This window comes from Lactuca virosa, chromosome 2, assembly GCF_052849685.1.
Source record: "Lactuca virosa cultivar CGN04683 chromosome 2, Lactuca_virosa_CGN04683_v6, whole genome shotgun sequence".
Classification (NCBI taxonomy): domain Eukaryota; kingdom Viridiplantae; phylum Streptophyta; class Magnoliopsida; order Asterales; family Asteraceae; genus Lactuca; species Lactuca virosa.
Genome location: NC_136427.1, coordinates 228,976,069 through 229,002,372, shown reverse-complemented (window position 1 = coordinate 229,002,372; position 26,304 = coordinate 228,976,069). Strand labels below are relative to the sequence as shown.

Here is a 26,304-nt window from a genome sequence, read left to right as displayed (position 1 = left end):
TTAAGATGATGATACTATCGATTGAACCATGTGATTTCGTTCTTTAACTCCATCCACTTACTAAGAATATCTACTTATACCCGATATTCTCCTTGTCCAAATGAGAGGTTGGACATACCTGTTATGCGGGTCCATTCATCACCTCCAAGGTAATCAGGGGTAACCATTGTTGTTACACCTTCAAAAATGTTCAACCAACATCGTATTATAACCATTACCTCTCTTGTCGTCCATGGACGTGGAGTATCGGACGACGATGTTGCATTCGTAGAAGTTGGTGCATTGGAGGCCATTTCTATATTTTTCAATACTGGGGTGAGTTGATACAGTATTTAACCGGTATGACAATTTATACACTGATCCGTAGAGGTGTACACTGATTTGGAGAGGTGTACACTGATCCACTAATAACAGTTCTGTGGATTCCCAAACAGTTCTGTGGATTGATGAAGTATACGGTTTTAGGTTTTCAGTTTCCGTTTAAGGTTAGTTTTATGTGCAATTACTTATATTTTTGAAGTGCTTATAAGTTTGGACAAAGCATAATTTTTTTCGTAATACTAGGTATGGATTTTGGAGACATTTCCTGAAGCTTTGAGGTTTGCACATCACATAGAAAATGAAATTCCAAGAACGAGGGCATGGAGAATAAAATCACAATTGTCTCTCGAGCAATGTTTACGTATATTAGACGTTTCAGTGGTATAGTTATACATTCCTTATATTAAATATATATAGTTAAAAATTACAATAATTTTATATACTTAAATTTAATTTATTAATTTTGCAGGAAAATAATATCCCACGTGATTTTGAACCAGCAGCAGCCAGACAACCAATGGACACAACAGACCGAACATCAATGGCAGCAGGAGCCACATAACCAATGGACGCAAGGGACCGAATATCAACCGCAGGAAGACCCACATAACCAATGGCAGTGTTGCACCGATTACCAATGGCAACAAGACCCAGATAACCAATGGACGCAAGCAACAGATAACCCATGGACGGAATACGAAAACATATCAAAGTTTATGTGGTTCGATTTCAATGAATGAAGTTTATTTCAAAGTATGTTTATTATGAAGGTTGTATGTTTATGTTTTCTAAGGTATGTTTTGTAACCTATAAAAAATATGAAATATTTGTATAATTTTAATTAGGTTATTTATATGCACCGATTTGTATTACATTATTATGTATTTGGTTTGTATTAGGTTATTTACGAAACAGTTGAGTTAACTTCTACTTTATTCCATAGAATATAAAATACAAAACAGTACAAATACATTGAAAACATACATCAGTAGCAAACGTATTACATAAAACAATTCATTATTTTTAACATTTTTTTGTCAAATTTTTTACATAATAATCACATAACGTATTAGTGTATTTAAAAAAATATATATTTTTAACTTTTTTTTGTCAAATTTTTTACATAATAATCACATAACGTATTAGTGTATTTAAAAAAAATTATATTAATAAACTAAAATTAACGCAAAAACCGAAAAAAAAAACTTTTTTTTCTCAGTTTTTTTACATAATAATCACATAACGTATTAATATATTTAAAAAAAATAATATTAATAAACTAAAATTAAAGCAAAAAAAATGAAAAAAAATTAAAAAAAATTAAAAAAACTCGATTCCGCAGAGGTGTAGCAAATCCGCAGAGGACTTAATAGATCCGCAGAGGGTGCTCTGCGGATCCTTTGGTCATTTTTTAAAATGTGTTTTTCCTTGGTTATTTTCTTCAAACCACCCCCTCTTTTTGGTCATTTCTCGAATTTTCTCTTAATTAGAGTTTAGTGAACTTTTCTTCATTTTATGACTACCATCTTTGTCTTTTTCTGATATCATGTCAATCTCAAGGTGATTCATGAAATCAATAAAACACCTTTTATTGCATTTGCAAGTAGACAACACCAAAAGGGTGGACCTTTAGTGGATAGATGGATATATGTGACTAAAATAGTATCCTGCAGTGGAAGCGAGAGGTTGATGAATGATGAAACCATCTCGAAAGAGTAGACCTTTAGCGAATGCATCTGCAAGTTGGTAAAGAGATGGGACATGTATGATATGAACTTCACCACGGGTAACTTTTTCATGAACAAAGTAAATATTCATTTCGATATGTTTGGTTCGTTAGTATTGAATCGAGTTCCTTGTGTGGTAGATGTCACTCACATTGCTATAATAGATACGTTAAATATCAATACTCAAATTTTATAAATCTTCTATAAATACATTAAATACCAATACTCGAATTTAATAAATCTTCTATAAATACATTAAATACCGATACTCGAATTTTATAAACACTTTTTATTATTTATTAGAACTCTAATTTATAAATAATGGTAAAATGTCAAAACAACGCTATTTTTGGAATGACCAAACCATAGAAAACGGATATCTTTGATATTGTTTTCTTTACTTATTTTTTGATTAGTAATAAAAGAAAAAATATATATAATTTTTTTTTTGAAGAGTTGGATGTATCCTCATTTAGCTAGAACTCATATATAATCTTGGTTCTCTATCTTCTTGCTAGAGTTTTAGTTTTTATATAATCATGTTCATGTCATTAAAAGAATCAATTCTTACTGCTATTTAGTAATGTTTTTTAACTAATACTATTTTTTCACATTTACATTTAACCTCTTACTTTTACTTACCTACTTATCTTAAAACTTCAATATTTTCTTCTTTCTTTTTTGACTATTTAATTTATTTTATTAAACATTCAGTAGTATTTTATTTGACATTTTAATATTAAATATTAAACTCATAGCTGTATGATAAGATTAAACCAAAATATAAATATATGTTTAGACGTATTTTTTGAAATATTAAGTAATGATTTAATTAAATATTAAGGTCTCGTTTGATAGTTTCTGTCTGGGAAAGTGTTGTCTGGTAAAGTGTTGTCTGGGAAAGTTTTCTGACTGAGAAAGAAACAATGATGTTTGATTGTACATCTGATTGACTGTGATGAATGATGAAAAAAATTAATAATTCAATAAAAAATAAATTTTAAAAAAGTTATTTAAAAAAATTAATAATCCAATAAAGAAAAAAAGAGGCGGAGTTTGGTGTATAATTGTCTTTCCAGCCCATTCAGCCAGAAAGATATGATTTTGGGGCTTTCTGGGAAAGACATATCTTACCGGGAAAGACCCCTTCTTTTGTGCAAATCAAACAGTCTTTCCGGTCCATTCAGCCAGAAAGATCTTTTTGGACCTGGAAAGATGCGTATCAAACGGGGTCTAACTTTAAATAATTTTATTTCACGATATGACTTGTGCTTCAAGAGTGATAAAGAATGATGAATAGAGAAAAGGATTTTCTAGAACTTTTTTATAAAGTAGAAATTTTTTAAAATATAATAAACAATTAAAATAAACTCATAATAATATTTTTTTATTAAATAAAATTAATATAAAACCAATATAATAAAATTTTAATATTGATAAATGAGATACTACCACCGTCCCAAATTAATTTTCCACATTTGACTTTCGAAGTCTTTATTCTTCAACTTTAAATATTTTGGTTTTTGATAGATAATACTTGATGGAAAATATATGAATGATTTGTATTTTAAATGTCTTTTCATTTTAATAAGTTTCATCAAGTAATTAGAACACAAATAAAAATATTTAAGGTCAAAATTGAAGAAAAAAGACCTCAAAAATCAAAACTTGACAAGTAATTTGGGTCGGAGGGAGTAATTAATAAATTGACGGTCACCATTTTGTCTTAAATTGGTAATTCCATAATTCCAAAATGGAATGAGTCATTCTGAACTAATAAAAAAAATATATGATATTTTTGTTTTCATTTGTACAAAAACATTTCAAAAAGTTCTCCACTCATATACGAAATGTCTATTTGGAAAAAAGTTCGATCATACGTCTCACTTAGTAAAAGACGGATATTTTCTCTAAATTCTGGACATGTTAATTTGATTTCAGAATTGTTAGCAAAAACGAAGTATTTCGGATTTGTTAGATTTTAGTAACAAACCTATTTTGAAACCACTTATTCGGAATACACAATTGCGGATTATAATTACGGATTTTAAATTTGATCATTCCATAGTAAGATAACTATTGTTTTGTGAATGTGGTAATTACGGATTATAATTACGGATTTTAAATTTGATCATTCCATACAAGTCTAAGGTTCCAACACTATATTGATAATTTAGGAGTAAGATGACCAAATGTATTACGATAAATATATCCAAATATATTACAATATGCAACATAAACAACACACACTAATTATTTTAAGAAACCATATAATAACATAAACAAACAAGGAAATATTTTCATATACATATTACCAAATACATTAACATAAACCCTAAACCTTAAACCAAAACAATATACAATATATATCATAACATTCTTGAAATCTAAAACCTAAACCATAACTAGATACAATACCATGTGTAGACAGACTTGGTCTACATATATTTCATAAGACTTGGTCTACATATATTTGATAACATGAAGCATATATACCAAGTAGCCTATGCCTTTGCAAAAAATCTTTGGACTGTTTAATATGTAGCTTTGGTAGGCATGTTACGCACTATAAACCAAGTCTAAATGTGTGGAGAAATAAAAAAGAAGCAAATTTTGACATGATGACTTCTTTAAATTTCTTATCTTAAGTTTCACGACTTTTTAGTTTCATTCTTTGAGTATTAATAACTTGTTTTAACATATAAAACCATGAATATATGTTAAGTTCGAGCAAGGTACTAAAAATGTCTTTCAACCATGAATATATAAGACCATTATATACTGACATTTTGATGAATAGATGATGAATCCAACATATCTGAAGTAGGTTTACCAGTTTTTTCTTGAAGAGGGAATAGTGTTAATGAAAATGAAATGAGCATTAAATAAATCCTTCCTGAACGACCTCGACTAGTCCGTATTAGCCGTCCGAAATATGTGATCTCACAAACTTTATGTCATTTTCATTGGAATGAATTTAATTTCATATACCACTAGGTGTAAAACCTGTGTAAGTAAATACAGTAAGTAATTTAATATATAATGTAGAAGATTTGAAAGGTTGTAGAACATTTATTATCAAATTTAATAGAATAACCTTACATATATATAAATCTCACCAAAATGTGGATTTTAAATTTAAGAAAATAAAAAATATAAGAAAATGACAAGTAGAAAAAAAAATTAATACAAAAACTCTTAAAAAATAACACTAGCCGTTTACCCGCGTTAAGCGCCGGGCGGCAAAGAGTTTCTTTTGGAAGATAGTTTTAATGTGATGATTAGTTTCCTTTAGACGTGAGTTATTCATAGTCATACAATACGACAGAAGTTGAGTCTATATTTGGAATTTCATATAATAGTTCATACTTGATTTTACAATATATAAATAACAACAATCTGCAATCATGTAGAAAATTAGTATGTGGTAGTTTTTGGGTAAAGGCTGATGTTTTGTGTTTTGGGTTTGAAACAAAAATACAATGTCATTGGGTTAAACATAAAAGTATGTTGATGTTTTTGGTTAAAGTTAAAAATATAAAGTTATTTTGTGTTAGAATTAAAATAGTTCTTTTCTCAAATTAATAATATTAGTAATGTGTTTGTTCAAAAGTATGAATATGTTACTCTTTTGCATTAAAAATATAAATATATGTCGCAGGTCGGAAATCAGAAATCGGTAGTTAGCTTGGTCCGACCAATTATTGAATTTGTTGTTGTTGGGTCACTTGTTCATCTTACGAAATGAGAAGAATAGCATAGTCAAAGTAGGCCAAGTCGATCTCCGTTTCTAAAACTATAGGAAGGCCTAACAATTGTTGAAGGAATAAAGATTATTTCGACTCTTAGAGTAACAGAGTAACGGGGAAGGGCTACGTGAGACTTTCGCATCATATGGCTCTGACCCAAGCTTCCATCGTCGGCTTTGTCATTAGTTATCAAACGATACCATTTTTAATTTTCTAATATTTATTGTATCTATTGTTTATTGACATAGTTGTGGTTGAATAAAGTAATAAACAATCATGTTTGATTGACTTTTTATTTGAATCATTATTGTCTTTTTATCACATATGAAAATAAGATATCTCAAACATCTTTCCATCTTTCTTTATTTTTTATAAATATCTATATAATAAAGAAATTCATAAAAATATATGACTTAATTATGTCTAGATGAGTAACTTAGAATATGTATTTACGTCATCATTCTTGTAACTACATATGTATGAGAAACACCCAAATAAGATATAAAACAATTTCTACACTTTGTAGAAAAATGACAATTTCTTATATATTTGTTTCTTCTTTGGTATCGGTAAAATACACATACACAGATAGATACAGTGGGGTCTGTTGGTGACGGCAGTTATGACCATTTTTTCAATTAACCCATTTCAGTAGAAATGAAATTGGATAAATTTCTTTTGGACATAATTCGCTTACTTTAATGTGGTTTGTAAAGTTACAAAAAAAAATCTTCACTTACCTTTCAATTACAACATCCCTCTTTACCAGCCATTCTTTTTTTACATAAATTATGAGATGTGGATATCTGATGTTAATTGCACCACTTTGAACTAAGACATAAATAGTTCATTGCATTACATGTGTGTATAAAAACAAAAACCTATATAGATCAAACTACATTAAATTGTAATTATCAGGATAACATACAACTTCCCCTCTCAAATGACTTGAATATCATCACAAGGTTCAACTTTACTCCCCTCCATGGATTTGATTTCACTACATCACCATTGCCTCCCCTCCGTGGCAATGATTTCACTCAATAATCCATCTAAAGAGAAAGCCAAAAGGAAAAATATAATCAAAATGTGAAAATATCCAACCAGATAACAATTGATGACCAAAAAGAAAGAAAAAGAAAACTGGTCTTAAATAGGAATGAAAAAACATACATAAAGCTAAAAGATTCCCATTATCAGACTATAACCTTACCATGTTTTATTCGACAAAAAATAAAAGATTCATCTGTTAATCTAAAATCCTGAGGTAAACGTTTATTCAAAATAGAACATTGCCCAAACCTGTATCGAAAGCACCACCAACTTTGATCCTACAGCCAAACATACTAACAGATCCGGCACACAATAGATTTAAAGAGAAAACAATAGGGCAGCCATATTAGCCTTCTTTGGACATCTACAAGAATTTTTGTTAGGCTTCCATATTTTCTCCAATTGGGCTGCCAAAATGAAAAAACAAAAATGGTCAATATATTACACAGTTGTTTGTAGGTAGGGGTCTAGGGATACAGAATAACAGCTTCAAACACTCCTTGGAAAAAAAATTCCTAACTTTTCATTTTAATATGTATCTAAATGATTGGCATATCAATCTATTCAGTTATAAATATAAGGATTAAAATGTAAATACCTATGCTTACCACCCCAATTCTCTCTAAACCACTTTCTTCGATAATTAGCTACCAAAAGACATCAACAACAAAAGTATGTATGATTAGAAGCAAAATATCAACTTTAAGAAAGAGTAAAGTTCAAATTACACAAGTTTACAACCACAACTGTCTCTGAACCAGTCAAGATGCATGTAAATTTCCTGGAATGTTGTCACTTGAAATGGCTCATTCTCATGCTTCTAGTGCTGATTACACACCCAAAAGCAATGCAACACCTTCACGAACCAAAAAATTGAAGCTTTAATCAGAAAATAAACAATTTGAAGCATTAATCAGAGAACTACAAAGAGTTCGTTCATATAAGAAAGCTTCATAGACTGAACATGACATCAATAAATAAAGAAGGACCTTGAATGAAACCAATAATAGAACTTTTCACATAGACTAAACATAAAATAGATGGTTACTTTATGAAGTGCCATAAAAAATAATCTTGAACAGAAAACTGAAAAGACAAAGAAGGTGTTACATTTACAAAGAGTGTGAGAGGTAAATTAATCCCAAACACAAACAATGTAAAAAAAATTCCATTTGAATTTTAGTACCATAACTAACTTGCCCTCTACATTAACTTCTTGAACATTAGCTAGTAGGGTCGAACTACAACAACAAGAGAAAAAATAGAGAGATTAGGGAAGAGGTGATGATAATGAGCGACATGGAGAGATTCGATGAAGTGTGGAAGAAAATAGGGCTAGAAACTGAGATTCGATGAAGTGGGGAAGAAAATAGGGCTAGAAACTGAAAGAAGGTGTTACATTCTGCAACCAATACAACTGATTCAGTAACACTAAAACATTAGTTTTATTTAAAAAAAATGACCGTTTTACCCATATTTACCTCTCCAGCAGCGTCAGCATTATCTAATGCAAAACCCATTGCTTCTTTGATTTGAATTCTTTCTAATGTTAGGGCACGAAGCATGTCTTCAAGTTCATCTCTTTGTGCATCAGTTAGTGTTCGTTCAGTCTCAACACGCTGCATAGAAGTTTTTTTTTTTTTTTTTAAATCTTTTAAATATAAATAATAATGCTATTAGCCTATAATAAAAAAAAAGATAGTAGTACCCTGCTTCTTCCAGCAGCAAATGTGGCTCCAGTTTCCTCATTTTCTGGACTCTTGGCTGTTGGTAAAGCAGGAGGTACCCATCTAGACAATCAAAAAGCATAAAAGTATTACATATTATTTATAAAGTTAAGATTTTTATCCACAAAAAAAAGTAATTAAAGATGATGAATAACATATGTTACCTCCCACTACCAGTTATCATGATGAAAGGTTCAGTTCGCCACCTATGCAAAGTATCACCCTGCATTTGTTTGTGAAACCAAAAGTTAATCTTTATTTCCTTTCAAATTCTAGAAATGAATCAACATGAATGCTCATGCTCTCACCTAATTTTAATTTCTTGAAATGTACATATACATAGATTTAGAATGAATTTCATATATAGATTAATGGCAAAAGAAGTAATTAAGGAAAGTATGTGTACCTGAGCAAAGGAATAGAGCCTCCAAACATAGTAAGTATGTTCCTTAGAGCCAAGTTCAAACAAGAAACTAAAAAAGAGGATTCCCACAAACCCTCTCCATTATAGCTTGCTCAAAAGCACAGCCTCCATCAAGAACATAAAGAGCCATTGTATCAATTACTTTTCGAAGACGAATATCTTCAAGCAATACAACACTTATATCTGGCACATTGGGAGTAAGAACCTAAGCACCAAGGTTAAAATTGTCAATAATACATAAACACGGGATATGAAAAGAATTCTGAGACAAAACCTACCAACTCAGAATTCTGACTTGGGACAGAAGTAACAGGAGGACCAGATGGACCAGACAAGATTACAGTGGCACCCTCCAAACCAAAACCAATAAATAAAAACAATATTCTAATCAGATACTGTTTTCAACCATTAAAACATGTATATATACACATTTTACACTAATACTAAATTTATAAAATACTATAAAAACACTGCATGCATACCTCTTTACTCCTGATGGCCATTTGTCCTGGAGGAGGAGCAGGGAGTGATTGAAAGGTTCAGTTTGCCACCTATGTAAAGTATCACCCTGCATTTGAGAAACCAAAATTTATTCTTTCATTCAACATAATTTTTCTTTCAAATTCTAGAAACGAACATGGCACATGGCAAAAGAAGTAATTAAGGAAAGTATGTGTACCTGAACAAAGGAATAGAGCCTCCAATCATATCAAAAAGTATAAAAATGTATTGCATATTATCACTCTGCAAAACATACAAAATATGAAATGGGTCAACTTCAAATGGAAAGAGTATGGATGAGTTTGTTACAATTGACAGGATGGGAGCTCAACCTGAGTCCTTTCCCTCAAACTACAATAAACTCAAAGATGTGTCCTCTCTGGAGAAACAAACCCTTCCTTCAACCTGATGAAACCACAATATAAGTGTGAATACACCCAAGAATTTATAAATGATGAACAAACTTCATGCATTTATAGACAAGTAGAATATTATTCGATTGGGACTCAATTCTATTCTGGAATTGCTAAATCCATTCGGATTCAAGCCTGTGTTTGGAACGATTGAGGTTAATCGGAGTATTATGAACATATGTTTGCGATTTCCTGTCAAGCAAAAGGTCAAAATTGAAATACTGTGAAAGACCTTACCTGGGAAAGAATGAAATCGGGATTATTTGAGCAGGTGTTCTTGCGAGTCAACCAGAAAAAAAAGTCAAAATTGGTGTAATGCGAACGCCAACCTGCGAACGTTCGTTGTCAGCGACTCTTTGGAGAAACAAAGTGAATTGAGTTTTCTTAACCATGTAAATCGATTTTGTTCGAGATTTTTTCAGAAACAATAGGTAGTGAATTATGATCGGAAAAGGGGAAGTTGGTGTGAGAGTGAAGGTAGTAAGTACCTGGGAAGTGATTTCGAAGTGATAAAGGTGTTGGGCAAGGGCTGAGACACCGACGCTGGATACCTCGCTGGAGAGTCGAAGGTCATCGATAATTTGAAATTAAGGTTTCCATTTCATTCTGATGGCGATCGAGAGAGAGAAAGAGAGGCGAGAGAGAGAGAGGGACGTCTTCGGTGGGGGAGGTCGGCAGCCGTGGACCTTCGGTCTTCGGTGGGAGACGTTGGTGGAGATCTCTGCATCTTTGGTGGAGACGATTAGAATTGGTTCGATGGCGGCTGTGTTTAGGAGATTAGGGTAAGGTCCGCGTGTATTGTAGTGTAATACATATCCCGTGTAATGTAATACGTATATGAGTTGTTATATGTTTAATATTATTGTACCTGATGTAATACATGTTGTACCTCTTAATTTTCAAGAAAGGGGCAATATGTTTAATAATATAGTAAAGATATGTCAAATTCAATATAAACATGACATTTGACAAATTGATTTTCATTTATTAGGACAAATCTCATCAACTCAATAACTATTCCAAAATATTTCATGACAAGTCATTTTTCTAAAAATGATATAGACGGTTATTTTTGTTATTTATCTCCTTTAATGGCTAGTTGACATGCTCTAACAAATTAAATAACCCCACTAGTTTCCACTTTCCACGGTGCTGTGCAGCCAACCAGTGTCATCCGCGAAACTTCGGTTTCAAATTAGGTAGGCATTGCATTGACTCCACAATCTACATACCTATTTAACTTGCAGCCACTCAACACAGACCCAAATACCCAATTCTAACTACCAATTTCCTGATTCTATAGTCTACACCTCACCTACCAAATCATCACTACAGTCGCCTTCTTCTCAAACACATAATTCTAATTCCCTGTGTGTAAAGCGAGAAAAATTTAGAGATGGAAGCACCTCAAGTCGAAGCCATGGAGATCACAAGCACAAACAATCCTCCAGAGGATGATTCACAAGATAATATCATCGATACCTGGTATATCGTATTGCTATTTTCATTTGATTTCACTAATTTCGATGCCTTCAATCTCGATTATGTTAATTCTAACTATCACTTAATACCAGTTGTTCATGCGTCTACGATTGCACAGAGACCTTGTTTGACTACTTGTTCTGTGGCCTCTGTTAGATTCATTGATCGATAATTTAACTTCTCATGGAGCTTACAACTGATTATTCTAGATCCGAATCAGGACCGATAATTATTCTCTGGAATTTTTCCTCAATTAAGCAACTAGTTTTCTCTTCTCTTTGAATCGTTGTTATTACTACGTGTTTTGTGAATACTGAATGGAGTTCCTAATTACCAAATGTGATACAACGAATTAATAGGTCTTGTTTAGCACACTAATTCAAGAAATCAGGTATATAAAACTGTTCAATTGGAGGGATTTACAATTGGATGGGAAATTTGTTAAAATACAGAAACACAGGATTCAAATTCTAAACTCTGTTATTGACCTTTGGCCACATTCCGACTCGATGCACCTTGCAACACCTTCACAAATCCCAGGTAAGTCAGCTTTCCATCCGTCTGCCTAATCAAATCCTCCACAACATCTCTCACAGGAATTGATGGGCTAAGACTGAGTTCCTAACAAGAAAAAGAAAATACTACATTATATGTTTTTTTTTCACTTTAAATTCACAAAATTTCTCAAAATAAGAATCTACTTACGGAAGCAAGTTCTTCTACCACAATGGATCTGTTACCATCTTTCTCGAATATTTCATAAGCGGTTTTAGTTTGTTCATCCCATCGATCATGCCCCTCAAGTTGATGGACACGAAGGGCAGCTGCACAGAACTCCTCAAAGTCCATCCTCCTATATTTAAGTTTTCCAAGCTGCAACATAACCAAGGGTAAAATAGTCAAATCATCATTTTGACAGTTTACTGGATTAAAAAAGATATAGATAGGCCTTTTATATACAATATTTTATCCAGATAAAAGTTATTACTCATTCACCCATTTTATCCTTACAGTAATAATTAAATATTGGATCGATGCATACCGATTCTAGGAAATCATGGACAGATGACTCCTTCATTGCATCCGTAGAGTATTTCGTTAATGCCTGACCCATTGACAAGAAGTTAATTATAATCATTAACCACAGCATTTGACATAATTAAATGGTGATAAAATTATTAAAATCATGTGTTAGTTACAAACCATTTTAAAAGTCTCTACGCTTATATATCCGCTATTATTCGGTTCCAATAGCGAAAACTGCTCTTTCAAGTAGACTAGCTCATCAAAAGTTAAGGTCTTTGATAGAGCCTATAGATTAAAAGGAACAAAATTACTCTTAGTATAATGGTTTCCGAATATAATCATGCAACCTACTTTGATAAATTACACACCTGTAAAGTAGCTTTACGGAGACTCGATGAACATATATAACGTTTCACAAACTTCAGTATTGATATATCAAATGGCGGTTTTATTTCGTGACCATTTCGAATCCATGGATGGCCTACAACATTTTTTTTTTATATATATTCAAGATCACAATCATAAAAAGAATGGTTACTTTACATATTTAATATAAAGAGAAAAAATGTATAGATATAGATGCTTACATAAGGCTTGGACGGCTGTTAATCGTTTCCTAGGATCCTTGATCAATAAACTTTTGACAAAATCTTTGGCTTCAAATGATAGTTTGGACCAACAAGTTTCATTAAAACCTGGTTCGTTTCTTAGAACAGCTCGAAAGATACCGGACTCCGTACGACCCCAAAAGGGGCGGTTGCCACATAAAAGAACATATGCTATAATGCCAGTGCTCCATACGTCGGCTTCTCTACCGTATGATCTTTGTAGAACCTCTGGAGCAACATAGTATGCACTACCAACAATGTCATCCAGTCTCTCGTCTGCAAAAGGGTTACTAGTAAAGTCTAGTTTGTAACAAAATAAGGCTGGCTCTTTACCACACCCTAGTGGGAATTATGGTAGAGAAAGAGAGAGGGCCAAACCGCGGTCCACTCCGTTGACCCTAAGTTCTACCAAACAATAATAATAATAAACTGACTTATACAAATATGACACCGGAATGGAGATTGGAGTAACACAAGACAACCTTCGCTCGCTTACCTAACTCCATCGTCATGACCATTTCATCATTTTTCTAGAAGTAAAGTAAATGTTTGGTTTATGAGTACAACTGATTTTTTCGATTTCAATCCTAAAATGTTTTCTTTAGCAATTTTGGTAATGGTTATGGAATATTTTTTATTATTATTCCAAGTAAAATGATTATATTTTTTATAAAAAAAATGTCAACATTAGCTATACTTACAGGCCAAAATAGTCATTCACTAAAAACATTGATGAAGAAAAGCTAAAAAGACCTCAAACCCAAATCACAAGAATATTTTTTTTTCGTAAAAAACATGAAAAACCCATCTATAGCTAGGGACCAGAAATGTAGTTTACACTTTTTTTGTTTTACATGTAATTGTACCTGGACTTATGAAGTCCGACAAACCGAAATCTATGACCTTCAGTTCGGCGTCTTTGTCTTTGGATGCATATATAAAGTTCTGATTCAAGAAACAATTAAGATAAGATGTTATATATATATATATATATATATATATATATATATATATATATATATATATATATATATATATATATATATATATATATATATATATATAAACAAAGAAATGTTTTTTAAACATTTAATATATTTGTCATTTTTTATAAATATGTTATTAAAATTTTAGATATTTCGTAAACATTATTTATGTACTTAATATAATTGATACATTATGTAAATAAAACATCGGACCTCAGGTTTTAAGTCCCGGTGAACAACACCTTGAAGATGACAAAAGGCAACAACAGTTAATATTTGTATCAATAAGCTTTTAGCATCATCTTCCGCAAATTTCCCTCCCCTAAGAAAAAAATTTCAAAAATGTAAAAATGTCCTGTCATTTGCAATTTTCTTTGGTTAATGTCCAAAAATCTTTCAATTTGCAAAGATGGTCATTATTTGAGGGTTTTGTTGGGATTTTGGTTCCTAAAATTAACTACTGTTAGTTTTGGTCTGTTAAACTTGTCAAATGACCATTTTTGCAAGTTTGAAAGATTTTTAGACCATTTTAAAATCATACATTACAATTACCAATTGATAAATACACACACCTTGAAAGTATTCTATCTAAAAGCACCCCTCCTTCACAAAACCTACAATGTTTTCATATAACTTTATAAGAATACCGATTGATTTGTAATGAAACATTATATATGAAAGATTAAAAAAAAAAAAAAAAAAGTATAACCACATGACTTACTCCATTACGACGTATACATTGTCATGGTCCTCATATGCATCATAAAATTTTATCAGGTGGTCATGTCCTGACAGAGCTTTTAGTATCGTTACCTCCCGTCGAACATCATCAATGGCAATGGCTGTTGTCATCTGGGGAGATGGATTCAACTTTAGTCATTGCACGATCAAACATTAAAAGTGTCGTGCCAAATTTGTGTATGACTATATTTGTGGAATAATTTGCACAAAGAAGAATGAAAAAGAATTACCAAAGAAATATGGAATTCTTATCGATAGATGACATATATAAAAAACCAAAGAGATACAATAAAACTAGAATATTCTTCTGTACGCTCCTATCTATGTGTGGTAAGAGCGGAAGAAAAAAAATACATTTTGACTTAACTTTCACTTATTTACATATTAGGATCCTAGATTTATCCCTTATTTACAAACTAGCCCTTATCCTTTAATATAAATCATCGAAAATCCCTCCAAAATCCCACTTTAAATTTTGGATAACTAAAGAGTATAATCCCTACAAAATCCCACATATAATAAAGTCAACTCGTATTTTCAATGCACCCAAAAATGAAAGTATAAACTTCCTTACCGAAACCTTGGATAACTAAAGAGTATCGACTCTAAATCTTTCTGAGTCATTTAAGTCTTTTACACCAACTAAAACATCTAGAAATTTATTTTTTCTTTTAACGGGTGCACATACACCTACTATTTAAGTCACAAATCGACGTATTTCGTTAACAGCGGGAATTAAATCCTCAAATTTTAGCTAAAAGGCTCATATCCGGTAATTCCTAATACCGTTAGGCTAAAGACCATTTGGTTTACCCAACTTCTTATTGATCTCTACCAAACCTTTTGCCAACCATAACATGCTTATCAAACCCATATAAACCCTATGCATATGTGCTTAGCGGATGCTCCAAGCCGTATATCAAAAAAAATGTCGACCCACATGACTCTACATCTGATAAACCAAAGACCCCTCCAGTTGAACCCTTGTGTTTCCTTTGTTAAGTTTACCATAAAGAAACTTACAATGTTACACTATGGGTGAAAACATCAATTTGTATTTGAACCATACCATTCAACTAAAAAAATATAAACCATAAATCGTACCCATGATTGCTCTACCTCTTCGATCATCGCCTTAACCCATAGACATGCACCTTTCAAAACAGCTGCCTCCCAACTAGTATCATCCTTCAGTTGAACCTCGTATGATCATATTTCCTCAAACTCATACCCAACCGATGGTCTAACTTGTCTTTTGGACACATCTCGAGCAATCAAAGGACAACCATCTTCGACTCCATCTTTAGGAACATCCTCATATAAGCTCAATACTAACCTCATATAAGCTCAATAGTAAAGACTTAAGGTTATTCTGAAAAATTCCTTAGCTAGTTTCCTTATCCATCTTCGTATCAGTTTGAAAAATGTACTTTCCATTATTCCATAACAACTCAAAGCCACCATCCTCCACCTATTTAGAGATGCCTTCCACCATCCCTGTCATACCCGAAGAACCATCTTAATGGGTATCGACTTCTCATTAAACCTAACATCTTAGCTCAAAACATATGCCTCTTAGATGAGGACAAAATTTGGTATCCCTTGGCACCGCCACCATAAATGTATCGCATCATTCGTATCATGTGTATATACACCATATCGCTCATACTTTCGGGCCTCTCACCAACAAGTGGAAACCATATTATAATTCAACTTTTCCTTGAACCGAATCTTTACCAACCATTGACCATTTTTTTCTCATAAATATAATGATTACCACTTGAAGAACCACCTTCTACTATGTAAAATAACTAAAATTGTTGCAATATTCTTCAACCAAATAACTCAGTTAATACACTCCTTTGACCCAATGGCTTCATTCTTTAATGCACCTTTTTTGATCAATCAAAAAGATCACAACTAGTGCTGTCAAACACTTCTAAACGAATAAAAGATATAGCTTCCAACTGCTAGTTTAGTTAAAGACGCCTTAAGAACTTAGCACATCATCATATCATCATATCATAAGGTTGTAAAAACGTTCGACGTTAGCTAGTCGCTGGACTGGGGTCAAGGGATTAATCGGTTAGGCGGAGATTTATCAAGGACTATTAATTGCTAATTTGTTGAATTTTAAAAAATTAAATATGACTAATATCATATCAAATTTCATAAATACCACTAATATGATAACAAAATAGGTTAATATAATTAATACAACATTAATCATGCCTCAAATAGTGTCCACTGAAATATAACTTATTCAAAATGTTAAAATTTCATTGTTTTATAATGTTTCACTCATTATGTATGCAGGGATTAATCGCTAGGTGCTCTCTAATCGGTCGAATAGTGCCTAGGGATTAATCGGAGATTAATCGGGACCTAGTCGGAATTTTTACAACAGTACTATAAAAGAGACATTTTTCCTATCACCATATGCATTTGAAATTTCCATGACTTTTCCATTTTCAACTTAATATAATTCATCTGTTAATTTAAAATATGTTATTAAATCTAAAATATTATCTTAATATTGATAGATTTTAAAATGATTATTTTAATACATTTATTTGTTAGTTCAAATATTATGTTAAATTCATAACATAAATTAAAATATAAAACAAACTTCAAAAATATATTAATCTTTTTTCAAAATAATTAAAAAAGTTTAAATATTGTAAATATAAAATAAGTCAAATTAAATAAAAATATCAAAAAACTATTTTTTATTATAACTCAGCTTTTCCTTATAAATGGTTTTTAATTAAATGACATAAAAAAAATTACCTTGCATTAAGTTACAAACAATGATTCATATATCTTTTAATCATCATGATCAGAATTTATTTAAAAAAAATCAATAGATGAGTAATTTATAAAGTAATCAATCATAACTTTAAATTGTAATACTAAATTGAAAATCATGTTCAATTTTATTTAAATGCAAACCGCATGTAAATGTTATTGAATGATATGATTATGATATATATATATATATATATATATATATATATATATATATATATATATATATAATATGGTTTAAAATAGTTACAAATTTATATATCAATTTACTGTAAGAGGTTTATTTTATAATTAATGTCTTATTATTTTGAACTTGTATATGTAAAAAAAAAAATTAACTATATAGTTTTATTCTGCGAATTGCAAAGATATTCACCAAGTTATATAATAATATATATCAAACATTCGATCTAAAACTAATAAATCGGTTATGTTTACATTCATTTAATAGGACCTTATTTCGGTTTTAGGTGTCTACTATAAATAATTATAAATATACAGTAAAATTCTAGCAACAACTATAGATGTGATACATATTGGATCAAGTTAATCTTGTTATTCAGTTTTTATATAAATAATTTAGAAGTGAAATTGGTTTATGTTTAGAATTGATTTCAGTCCAGATTAAAAAAGTTATTGAATTGAAAGTATGACTGATTAGTATTGCACGATCGAGACCGATCCTAATAAATGCATTCATTTTAGGAAAAGTTTAGAACTGGTTTTGGTTTTAGACTCTTTAATCTGGTTGTTGGAAGGAGGATGGACAATGTTACCAGTTCTATCTATTTATTTATGTCGTTGATTTCTTTAAGTATTATAGTTAGTATTAGTTTTCTTTCAAATTATTCTCTTCTCAAATTCTCTCTTGTATCGTATGAATTTGTTCTTGCCAGATGTGTTATATTAAAGCACTTTCTTCATCCTTGAGGATATATGTCTATCTACTTCTAACATCTTTATCCAAAGTTTTTATAGAACTTCATGAAAACTAAACAAATAAAACCAAAATATTTTTCTATTATATTTTCACCAAAACATAATATAAATATATATATATATATATATATATATATATATATATATATATATATATATATATATATATATATATATATATATAAAGAAAAAACAAAACAAACCTTTGACTTTGGAATAATCTTGACTGCAACCTGTTGACCTTTATGTTCCCCTTTCTTGAACTTGGCTCTATGAGTATGCCCAAAATGCCCTTTGCCAACCTCCTCCCCTATCTCACACTTATGTCTAATATGCTTCGAAAATCCAAAACTCTTATTCAACCTCACATTCCCTTCCTTCCCCTCCCCATGCCGCCGTGCCAGAACCGCCTTCATGTGCTGGGCACGAGTCAGCGGCTGAAACGCCCTCCTGAAGAACCGTCTCACCGTCGGATTTGTCTTTCCATTTGTCGTCGGAGACGACGACTTCCTTGAAAAAAAATAGTAAGCTGGACCTCGTGTGTATAACGCCAGAAATGACCATCTCTTTCTCGCCACATTTGGGTCATTCTTCTTCGTCGATTGTTCCATGTCTGTGCAATTATTTCGTTTAATTACAGGAAGATGGGTGTCTTCATGTTTCGAGCTGCAAGCACCCATTTGGGGGGTTTCTGCGAATACCCTGTTACGCGAACCTTCCCCCCAAACAGGAAACACAGGTCAAAATTCGACGGATCCTAGATTTTTTGGGGCATTTGGACGTCGGAGATTGTGAATATGATGGAATTGAAGTGAAAAAAATTTGGTGTTTTGGTGTTGGATGGAGATTGAATAAGGGAGGAGAGCCAGAGGAGGGAGATCTGCAAATGGAGAAATGTAAAAAACTTTGATTTTGATTAATTTGGGTCTCCGATTGAAGTAAAACGTCGTTCAATATCAACCATCCGGTGGTCTGATCTGTACAAACGATGTCCACGTGGCTAACAGCTCCACTCCCGCACTTTTCAAAATATATAGTAACGGTTCACGGTTTCTCATATTTTATCGTTTAATAAAAATGCAAATGCTATAAAAGCCCCTATACTTACGACTTTTTCTTGATAAAGCCGTTCATAATTTTTTTTTTCTTTCGTTTTATCACAATTTAACCCAAGTTCTAGGTTTTTAGGTAACCACCAGGTTGAATTGGCATATTTGGATGACGTGCAAGCTTAATTAGAAGACTATGTAATTAACAGATAAAGAGTAAGTTATATTTTTGGTCCCTTAGTTTAGAAGTTTTTGCGGATTTGATCCCAAAAGGATTGATTTTTTAGATTTGGTCCTTAATTTAAAGTTTCTTAACAGTTTCAGTCTCTATTTCACATAAATTGATTTTGTCCCTATTCCACATAAACTAACTAGATTTATATTTTTTTTACGGAAATTATTTGAAAAAAAATCATAAATTATAAAGTATTAATTTTGTATTTTTATTTTTTTAAAACCAATTATGAAAACTAACCTTGTAAATATACTCTTATCACATCCTTTTAATATGTTAGTTTTATACATTTTTATAACACCATAAAGATATGAAATGTAAAATGCTTTCCGATTTTTTTATTTTTTTTTCATTGTATTATTTTAAGAGAACATATAAAATTTTTAATCTTCATTTGGTCCTATTTTGGAGCTGGAACGTAGCTGACAGGAGGATGCTAAAAACAACTGAGAGTAGCATGGAGTTGTTGATGTGAAACACCGACAACAGCCTTTCACACCACCATATCAGCAACATTATGTAGTTACCTTGGTCTACAATCTCACTCGCCACAATAATTCGCAAATGCTTCTTTTGGTGGTCTTACTACATGGCTCGGGAAACAAAACTATACGAATCTAAATTTATCATGGTTGTCAAAAGTGTTTTACTTTCGGTTAGCTGTATTAGCCAAACATCTTTTCCTTTTTTCAATCAACCGTCTTGTTTTAAAACAATGTCTTAGTTTATGATAAAATAGTTAAAAATCTGATTTATGTTTGTCATTTTTCCATTGAGAAATGGGTTTCTATTGAGTTTGGTCGATTTGGTTTCACTGTGAAGGATCTTAGAACAAGTACTCCCCATCAACGTTGTGATAACACTTGTTCGATCTCTATCGTGTTGTCCCTTCATCAATAAAGCATGAACCCATCATTGTTCTCATTGTTTCCTCATTTCACACATGGCACCATCGGCTAGGTCAATCTCCCCCCTCTGTTTTCCAGTTTCTCTGGTCACAAAAAATTATTTATTATTCTAGTTGTAGTTCTATAACGTCCCAAAAATACTAAGTAAAATTTTCATTTTTCCAACAACCAAAACCATTCATCAATCATTTAAAAGATAATCAGAGTATAATGTATTCTCAAAACATCATAGTAAAATCATAAAATAGATAGTGCGAAAAAACTCCAGGGGATGCAGTGTGATCAAGTCGGACCTTCCCTTTGGAACCAGAAGTACCTAAAATGTTAAACTTAAAACCGTAAACACAAAGTTTAATGAGTTCCCCAAAATACCACATGTCATACATAAAATCACGAGTCTATTTAAACCCTAAGTAAATGCTATGGGCCAAATCATATTCTTACAATCACTTCCTGTCATCGGCCAAATCATGGTCTCCTTGCAATGCCAAGGGCCAAATCTTGGTCTTACATATAAGTACCAAGGGTCAGATCCTAGTCTTTCATACAATTGTCAGGGGCCATATCCTAGTCTTTCATATAGTTGCTAGGGTCTAGATCATGGTCTTCCATGCAAGAGTCACAAAGATAATCTAGCTTCCTAAATAGTATTGTAACATCCCAAAAATCAAGACCAAAAATTTCATTTTTAAATCATTGAATAAACCATAGCTGCTAAAAATCATTTATCAAAACAGGAACCATAATATCTCAAAACATCAAAATCAGTATATCGATATCAAAACATGTGTCAATATATATATATATATATATATATATATATATATATATATATATATATATATATATATCAGAGTAACATCCCGGGCTAAAACATCAAGGTGTGTGCAATGCAGTCATCCCGAGTTCTTCCCTTGCTACCTGAAGTACCTGAAACTAAAACTGAAAACTGTACACACGAACCTTAGTGAGTCTTCCCAAACTACCACATACCATACATATAATCACATAATCACATAATAACATATCATGGGCCTCGCACACTTCATCGGGCCTCGCCCGGCATCGAGCAAAGCTCGATATACATATAAACATATCAACAAATACATATAAACAATCACATAACATAAACATATAAACATTCCTCAGGTCCCGCCCGACATCGGACCGAAATCCAGAAGCATACAAACATTCCTCGGGCATTGCCCGTCATCGGACCGTAATCCAGGATCATACAATACAGACACATGCAAGAATGACGAAGACATCAATCATAAAAACATTCCTCGGGCACCGCCCGACATCGGATCAGAATCCGAAAACATATAAACCTACATCGGGCACTGCCCGGCATCGGACCTTAGTCCGGAACATACTAACATATATAAAAGGGCCGGCATTGGTGCCTTCGACCCGTTCCTACAGGAGGAAACTAACCTCGCACTGCTAAAGTCCCGCGAATAAATCTCTGGCTACTAGCTGACAAATCCCTAAACTGTCAATCATCAAAACAAAGCTCAATTAACCATTTGGGTTTTAATGCATAACCATAAATCCACACTTGGGGTAAAAGGACCATTTTACCCTAACCTAGCTTGCTCCAAGACCCAGGCCCAAATTCACACTCTGAAGGCCCAAAAGCCAAATAAACAACCAAGGCCAAATTATGGCCCAATTTTCCAAATTGGGCCCAAACCCCTTACATGGGCCTTACCCTAAAGCCCATACAAATATTCTAGTCCATATACTTGTTCTTAGATGGCCCATCAATAGCTCAATCACCAAAGCCCAACTTGAAGCCCAAACATAATTAGGGTTTCTCACATAAAATGACGATTAGGGTTAAGTGTTCTTGCTTAACCCATTAGGGACTTAATCAAATAAGTCCATCACTCCACTAGACCAAACATACAGTGTAATTAGGCATAAGTCATACTTCAATCCACTAGTCCAAACGCGGGTCCCGACAAATTCAAAGCTAACATTTCCAAAATTAGGGTTTTCTAAACCCTAATTAGGGTTTCCACCCAAACACAAGTCAATTAGTCCAATGATTAGGTTTTTAGGTCAATTAGGGTTTCATTAGGTCGAGCAACACCCACTGCCACCTCGGGCGGTGGTGGTCGACGGCGGCACATGGCGGCAGCCACCACCTTAAGGTGGTGGTGGTGGTTTTTCCTTCAATCCTTCCGCCAAAAATGCTTAAACAAGTCCCATTCTACTAAACACACTCACAACACCATAAAATACACACACAACCACCACTATATGGCGGCTAGTGGCAACCGAAACACAGCAGCAGGCCACCGTAGGGAACGACGGCTGTGGCGGACGCTCGTTAGCTGCAACCGGAGAAGAAATGGAGAAGAATGAGCGAGCCAGAACAGCAACATTGATAGTCGTGGCGGCCGGCGATAATTCTGTCTTCGATCGGCAGCAACTGTAGCGGCATTGGCGGTCAATGGCGGCTGTGGCTTGTTCCTCTTCACTCCTAACGTCCCACCATCAGTCTCCGTCCTCAGCCACAACAGAAGTGGCGACAACGGAGATAGCCTAGTGGTTCCTGGCTTCGACAGCAATGGCGGCGGCTGGAGTACTCCATGATGGTGGCGGCTGATCCAAACGATTAAGGTTTAGGGTTTGTGTCCAGGAAACGAGGGGGAAGGGGTCACCAGGTATATCTCGTGTCCTCATACAAACTCATGCTTATTTTTGCAAGTTTAGCCCCTCCTTACTAGATCTTTTCAAACTAAGCCCCAGAATTTACCCTTTAGCCCCTGCCTCCAAAAATCCTTTCATAATAAGTCCAAAAAAATTACCAATCATACCCTGACTTCTGAAATCCTTTTCAAATTAAATCCATAATTGACCAAAAAGCCCTCAACCTTCAAAATTCTTAACAAACTAGCCCGAAAATTATACTCTTAACCCCCCCAAAGTCCAGATTATATAATTTAACCCCCAAAACCAACGCCTTGCTAAATTATTCCGAATTTCGGGCTACTATTCATTTATTAATTTTAATCTATTTTTTTATTTAATAAACAAAATGTTACAAGTATAGTGAGAGACTCACCTTACAATCAAAGACGAAATTACCAAAGATCTCATAGAAGAAAAGCTGGTGCTACGCACCACCTAATGAAACATTCAAGGTCAAACCTTAGTCTACCATCTACGCACCACCTAATGAAACATTCAAGGTCAAACCTTAGTCTACCATCTAAAACTAGCCTCCTCTGCGGTGAGCTGAAAGGCGCGCCCCAGAGCCTTCGGGGGCTCTGCTCTACCTGACCTCCCATCCGTAATCCTCAATGTAGCTGGAGCGGGAGCCTGTGTCGGCTTAGCGGCATGCAACGGACAGTTGGCCTTCATGTGGCCAACCTGATCATAGTGATAACATAACCTCATACTCGGAACCGTGGCGGGCTAATGACAATCCTTCGCATAATGCCCCTCCTTGCCACACCTGTGGCACCCACTACCAGCTCGACAAACCCCAGAATGAACCTTGTCGCACTTTCCACAAGTGCGGCTCTGCTGGCTCCCAACCCTAGAAGCAGCAGTCTTAAACCGCTTTGGCGCCGGCTGTGACTGTGATGGGGCCTGTCGCTGCTCCCTCATCTGCAGCTCAATCTCCAACTCACGCCGCCTAGCGGCCTCCTGTAACTCCAGCAGAGTATCGCATCGCTGTGTGGCAACAAAGTGATGAATGTCAGTCTTGAGCATGCTCAGATAACGTGTCATCTGGGCCTGCTCCAAGGCAAACTCCGGGCAGAACATCGCCCTCTCATTGAACATGCCGGTGATCTCCGCCACCGACTCTCCATCCTGTCTCAAACTCAAAAACTCATGAGCCAATCGCTCCCGCTCAACCCGAGGAATGTATCGAGCGTGGAATATATCCCTGAACTGCTCCCAAGTAACAGTAGCTCTCTGATCATCAGTGTACGACCTTGTCGTCAATCTCCACCAGTCTTTGGCCCCTAGCCTCAGCAGGTTCAGGGCACATCTGACCCTCTGGTCAGTAGGACACGAGCAAATAAAGAAACACCCCTCCACATCAAAAATCCACCTCATGGCTTTAATGGGGTCCTGAGTCCCATCAAAAGTAGGGGGCTTCGTGTTGTCAAAGTCCCTGTACTGAAAATCCCGACTGGCTCCTCCTCCTCCTCCTGCAGCTGTTACAGCCGATGCAGCTGCAGCAGCAGCCGTCTCTGCAAGGGCTGCGTAACGCTCGTCGAAGTACTCGACCATGGCGGTCTTAATAGACCCAAACATCTCCGGTAGTTGTTCCCGGAACATAGCGGCAACCTCATCATGCAGAATCTCTCGAATCGTGGCATCTAGCTCCTCGGTCCCCATCTGCACCACAGTCTCAGGTGCTGTCGGCCCTCCTGGCCTCCGTCTCCTGATCCTGATCCTGACCCGGACCCAGTCACAAAGCGTCTCGTAACCACCATTCTGAAAACATACCAAGAAGATATCAAATAACCACATAATAACAGGGGACCAACTTCCAACTAAACCCTAGGGGTTGTAACTTCCTTGCTACGCGTATGGGTCCTGTGCTTTCAGTAGTACGGGCCCATACTACCTTCCACACCTACCCATATTTGTCTCAAGTATCACCACAACACCCTATCTATATATAAACATAGTGAGCACTCAATCCTCACTCCTATAGGAATGTTAAACATCTCATAACTGGCCTCCCGGCCTCGCACGACCCATCCATCATGAAACTTCCACCAACCCTGCAGCACTAGTGTATGCTAATCATACATAATGCCGGACCCTATAGACTTTCGAATACCTGATCCTACCCTAATCCCTTCATCAAACAAGAACAGGAAATAAGGCCAAACCAAACATTCTCAGGCTATAAGATCTTAGTTATGTATGACTGTGATGCATACACTAAGCAACTACAGTAATTATGTCAATTCCATATAGAGAAAACCCTAGGCTAGCAGGCATTATGTAGTCAGGCAATTCTATCATGCAATTCCTGAGATCCCTAGCCTAGTACTAGCATGTTGTTCTAACATATCGTAATATCAAATAATTGCATGGTATTTTTGATGGGTTTTGAGCATTCTAACACTCCTATGGTGTACATGCAACCCTAGAAACCTTGGATCTATGTTTGACTAAGATACATGCAAATAATTATTTTTCCAAGGTTCTTATCCTAACTAGCATGGCATGGGGTACTTGAATCAAATAAAACTAGTAGAATTACTTACCTTGTAGTAGTAGTTGATTGCTTGGAGTTTGAGAGCCTAGCACCAATAATGTGGATGCCTCAAATGGAAGTCACAAATCACCACAAACTTGGAAACTTGAGAGAATAGTCACAAACTTCTTGAAATCGGCCCTCTTGGCTTACACACATCAACTAGTGCAATTTCAAGAACCAAAGCCTCCTTGTTGGATTAGTGTCTAAGCCTGTAACCATATTTGGTAAGTACTTGACCCGATTGTGCATGGTCCTTTTGGGTTGCCTTCACCAAAGCAACTTGACTGGAGAAATAATAGAGAAAGAGGTTATTATGATTTATTAATATGTTATAAGAATAATATATTAAAGGAGAAATCATATTT

General features: G+C 34.1%; 2 protein-coding genes and 1 long non-coding RNA gene across 3 annotated transcripts; 1 reads left to right on the top strand and 2 right to left on the bottom strand.

Moving 5' to 3' along the window:
* Window positions 1-8,225: 8,225 nt before the first annotated feature.
* On the bottom strand, window positions 8,226-9,539 carry LOC145158268 (protein RRC1-like). The gene is made up of 7 exons (XM_079077189.1): window positions 9,484-9,539; window positions 9,280-9,351; window positions 8,984-9,206; window positions 8,742-8,800; window positions 8,559-8,640; window positions 8,332-8,469; window positions 8,226-8,267 (listed from the first exon to the last, which is right to left on the bottom strand). Exons 4-7 carry the CDS (start codon window positions 8,759-8,761, stop codon window positions 8,226-8,228), a joined length of 282 nt encoding a protein of 93 aa, XP_078933315.1. The 5' UTR covers window positions 8,762-8,800; window positions 8,984-9,206; window positions 9,280-9,351; window positions 9,484-9,539.
* A 1,507-nt stretch (window positions 9,540-11,046) lies between these two features.
* On the top strand, window positions 11,047-11,735 carry LOC145160354 (uncharacterized). Its single transcript, XR_013738098.1, has 2 exons — window positions 11,047-11,400; window positions 11,490-11,735. It is a non-coding gene; the product is annotated as an uncharacterized LOC145160354 (long non-coding RNA).
* Window positions 11,736-11,775: 40 nt separating this feature from the next.
* On the bottom strand, window positions 11,776-19,431 carry LOC145160353 (CDPK-related kinase 5-like). Its single transcript, XM_079079510.1, has 11 exons — window positions 18,709-19,431; window positions 14,739-14,869; window positions 14,590-14,631; window positions 14,231-14,339; window positions 13,898-13,976; window positions 13,011-13,307; window positions 12,792-12,904; window positions 12,601-12,708; window positions 12,440-12,502; window positions 12,103-12,270; window positions 11,776-12,018 (listed from the first exon to the last, which is right to left on the bottom strand). Exons 1-11 carry the CDS (start codon window positions 19,183-19,185, stop codon window positions 11,878-11,880), a joined length of 1,728 nt encoding a protein of 575 aa, XP_078935636.1. The 5' UTR covers window positions 19,186-19,431; the 3' UTR covers window positions 11,776-11,877.
* Between the last annotated feature and the right edge of the window lie 6,873 nt (window positions 19,432-26,304).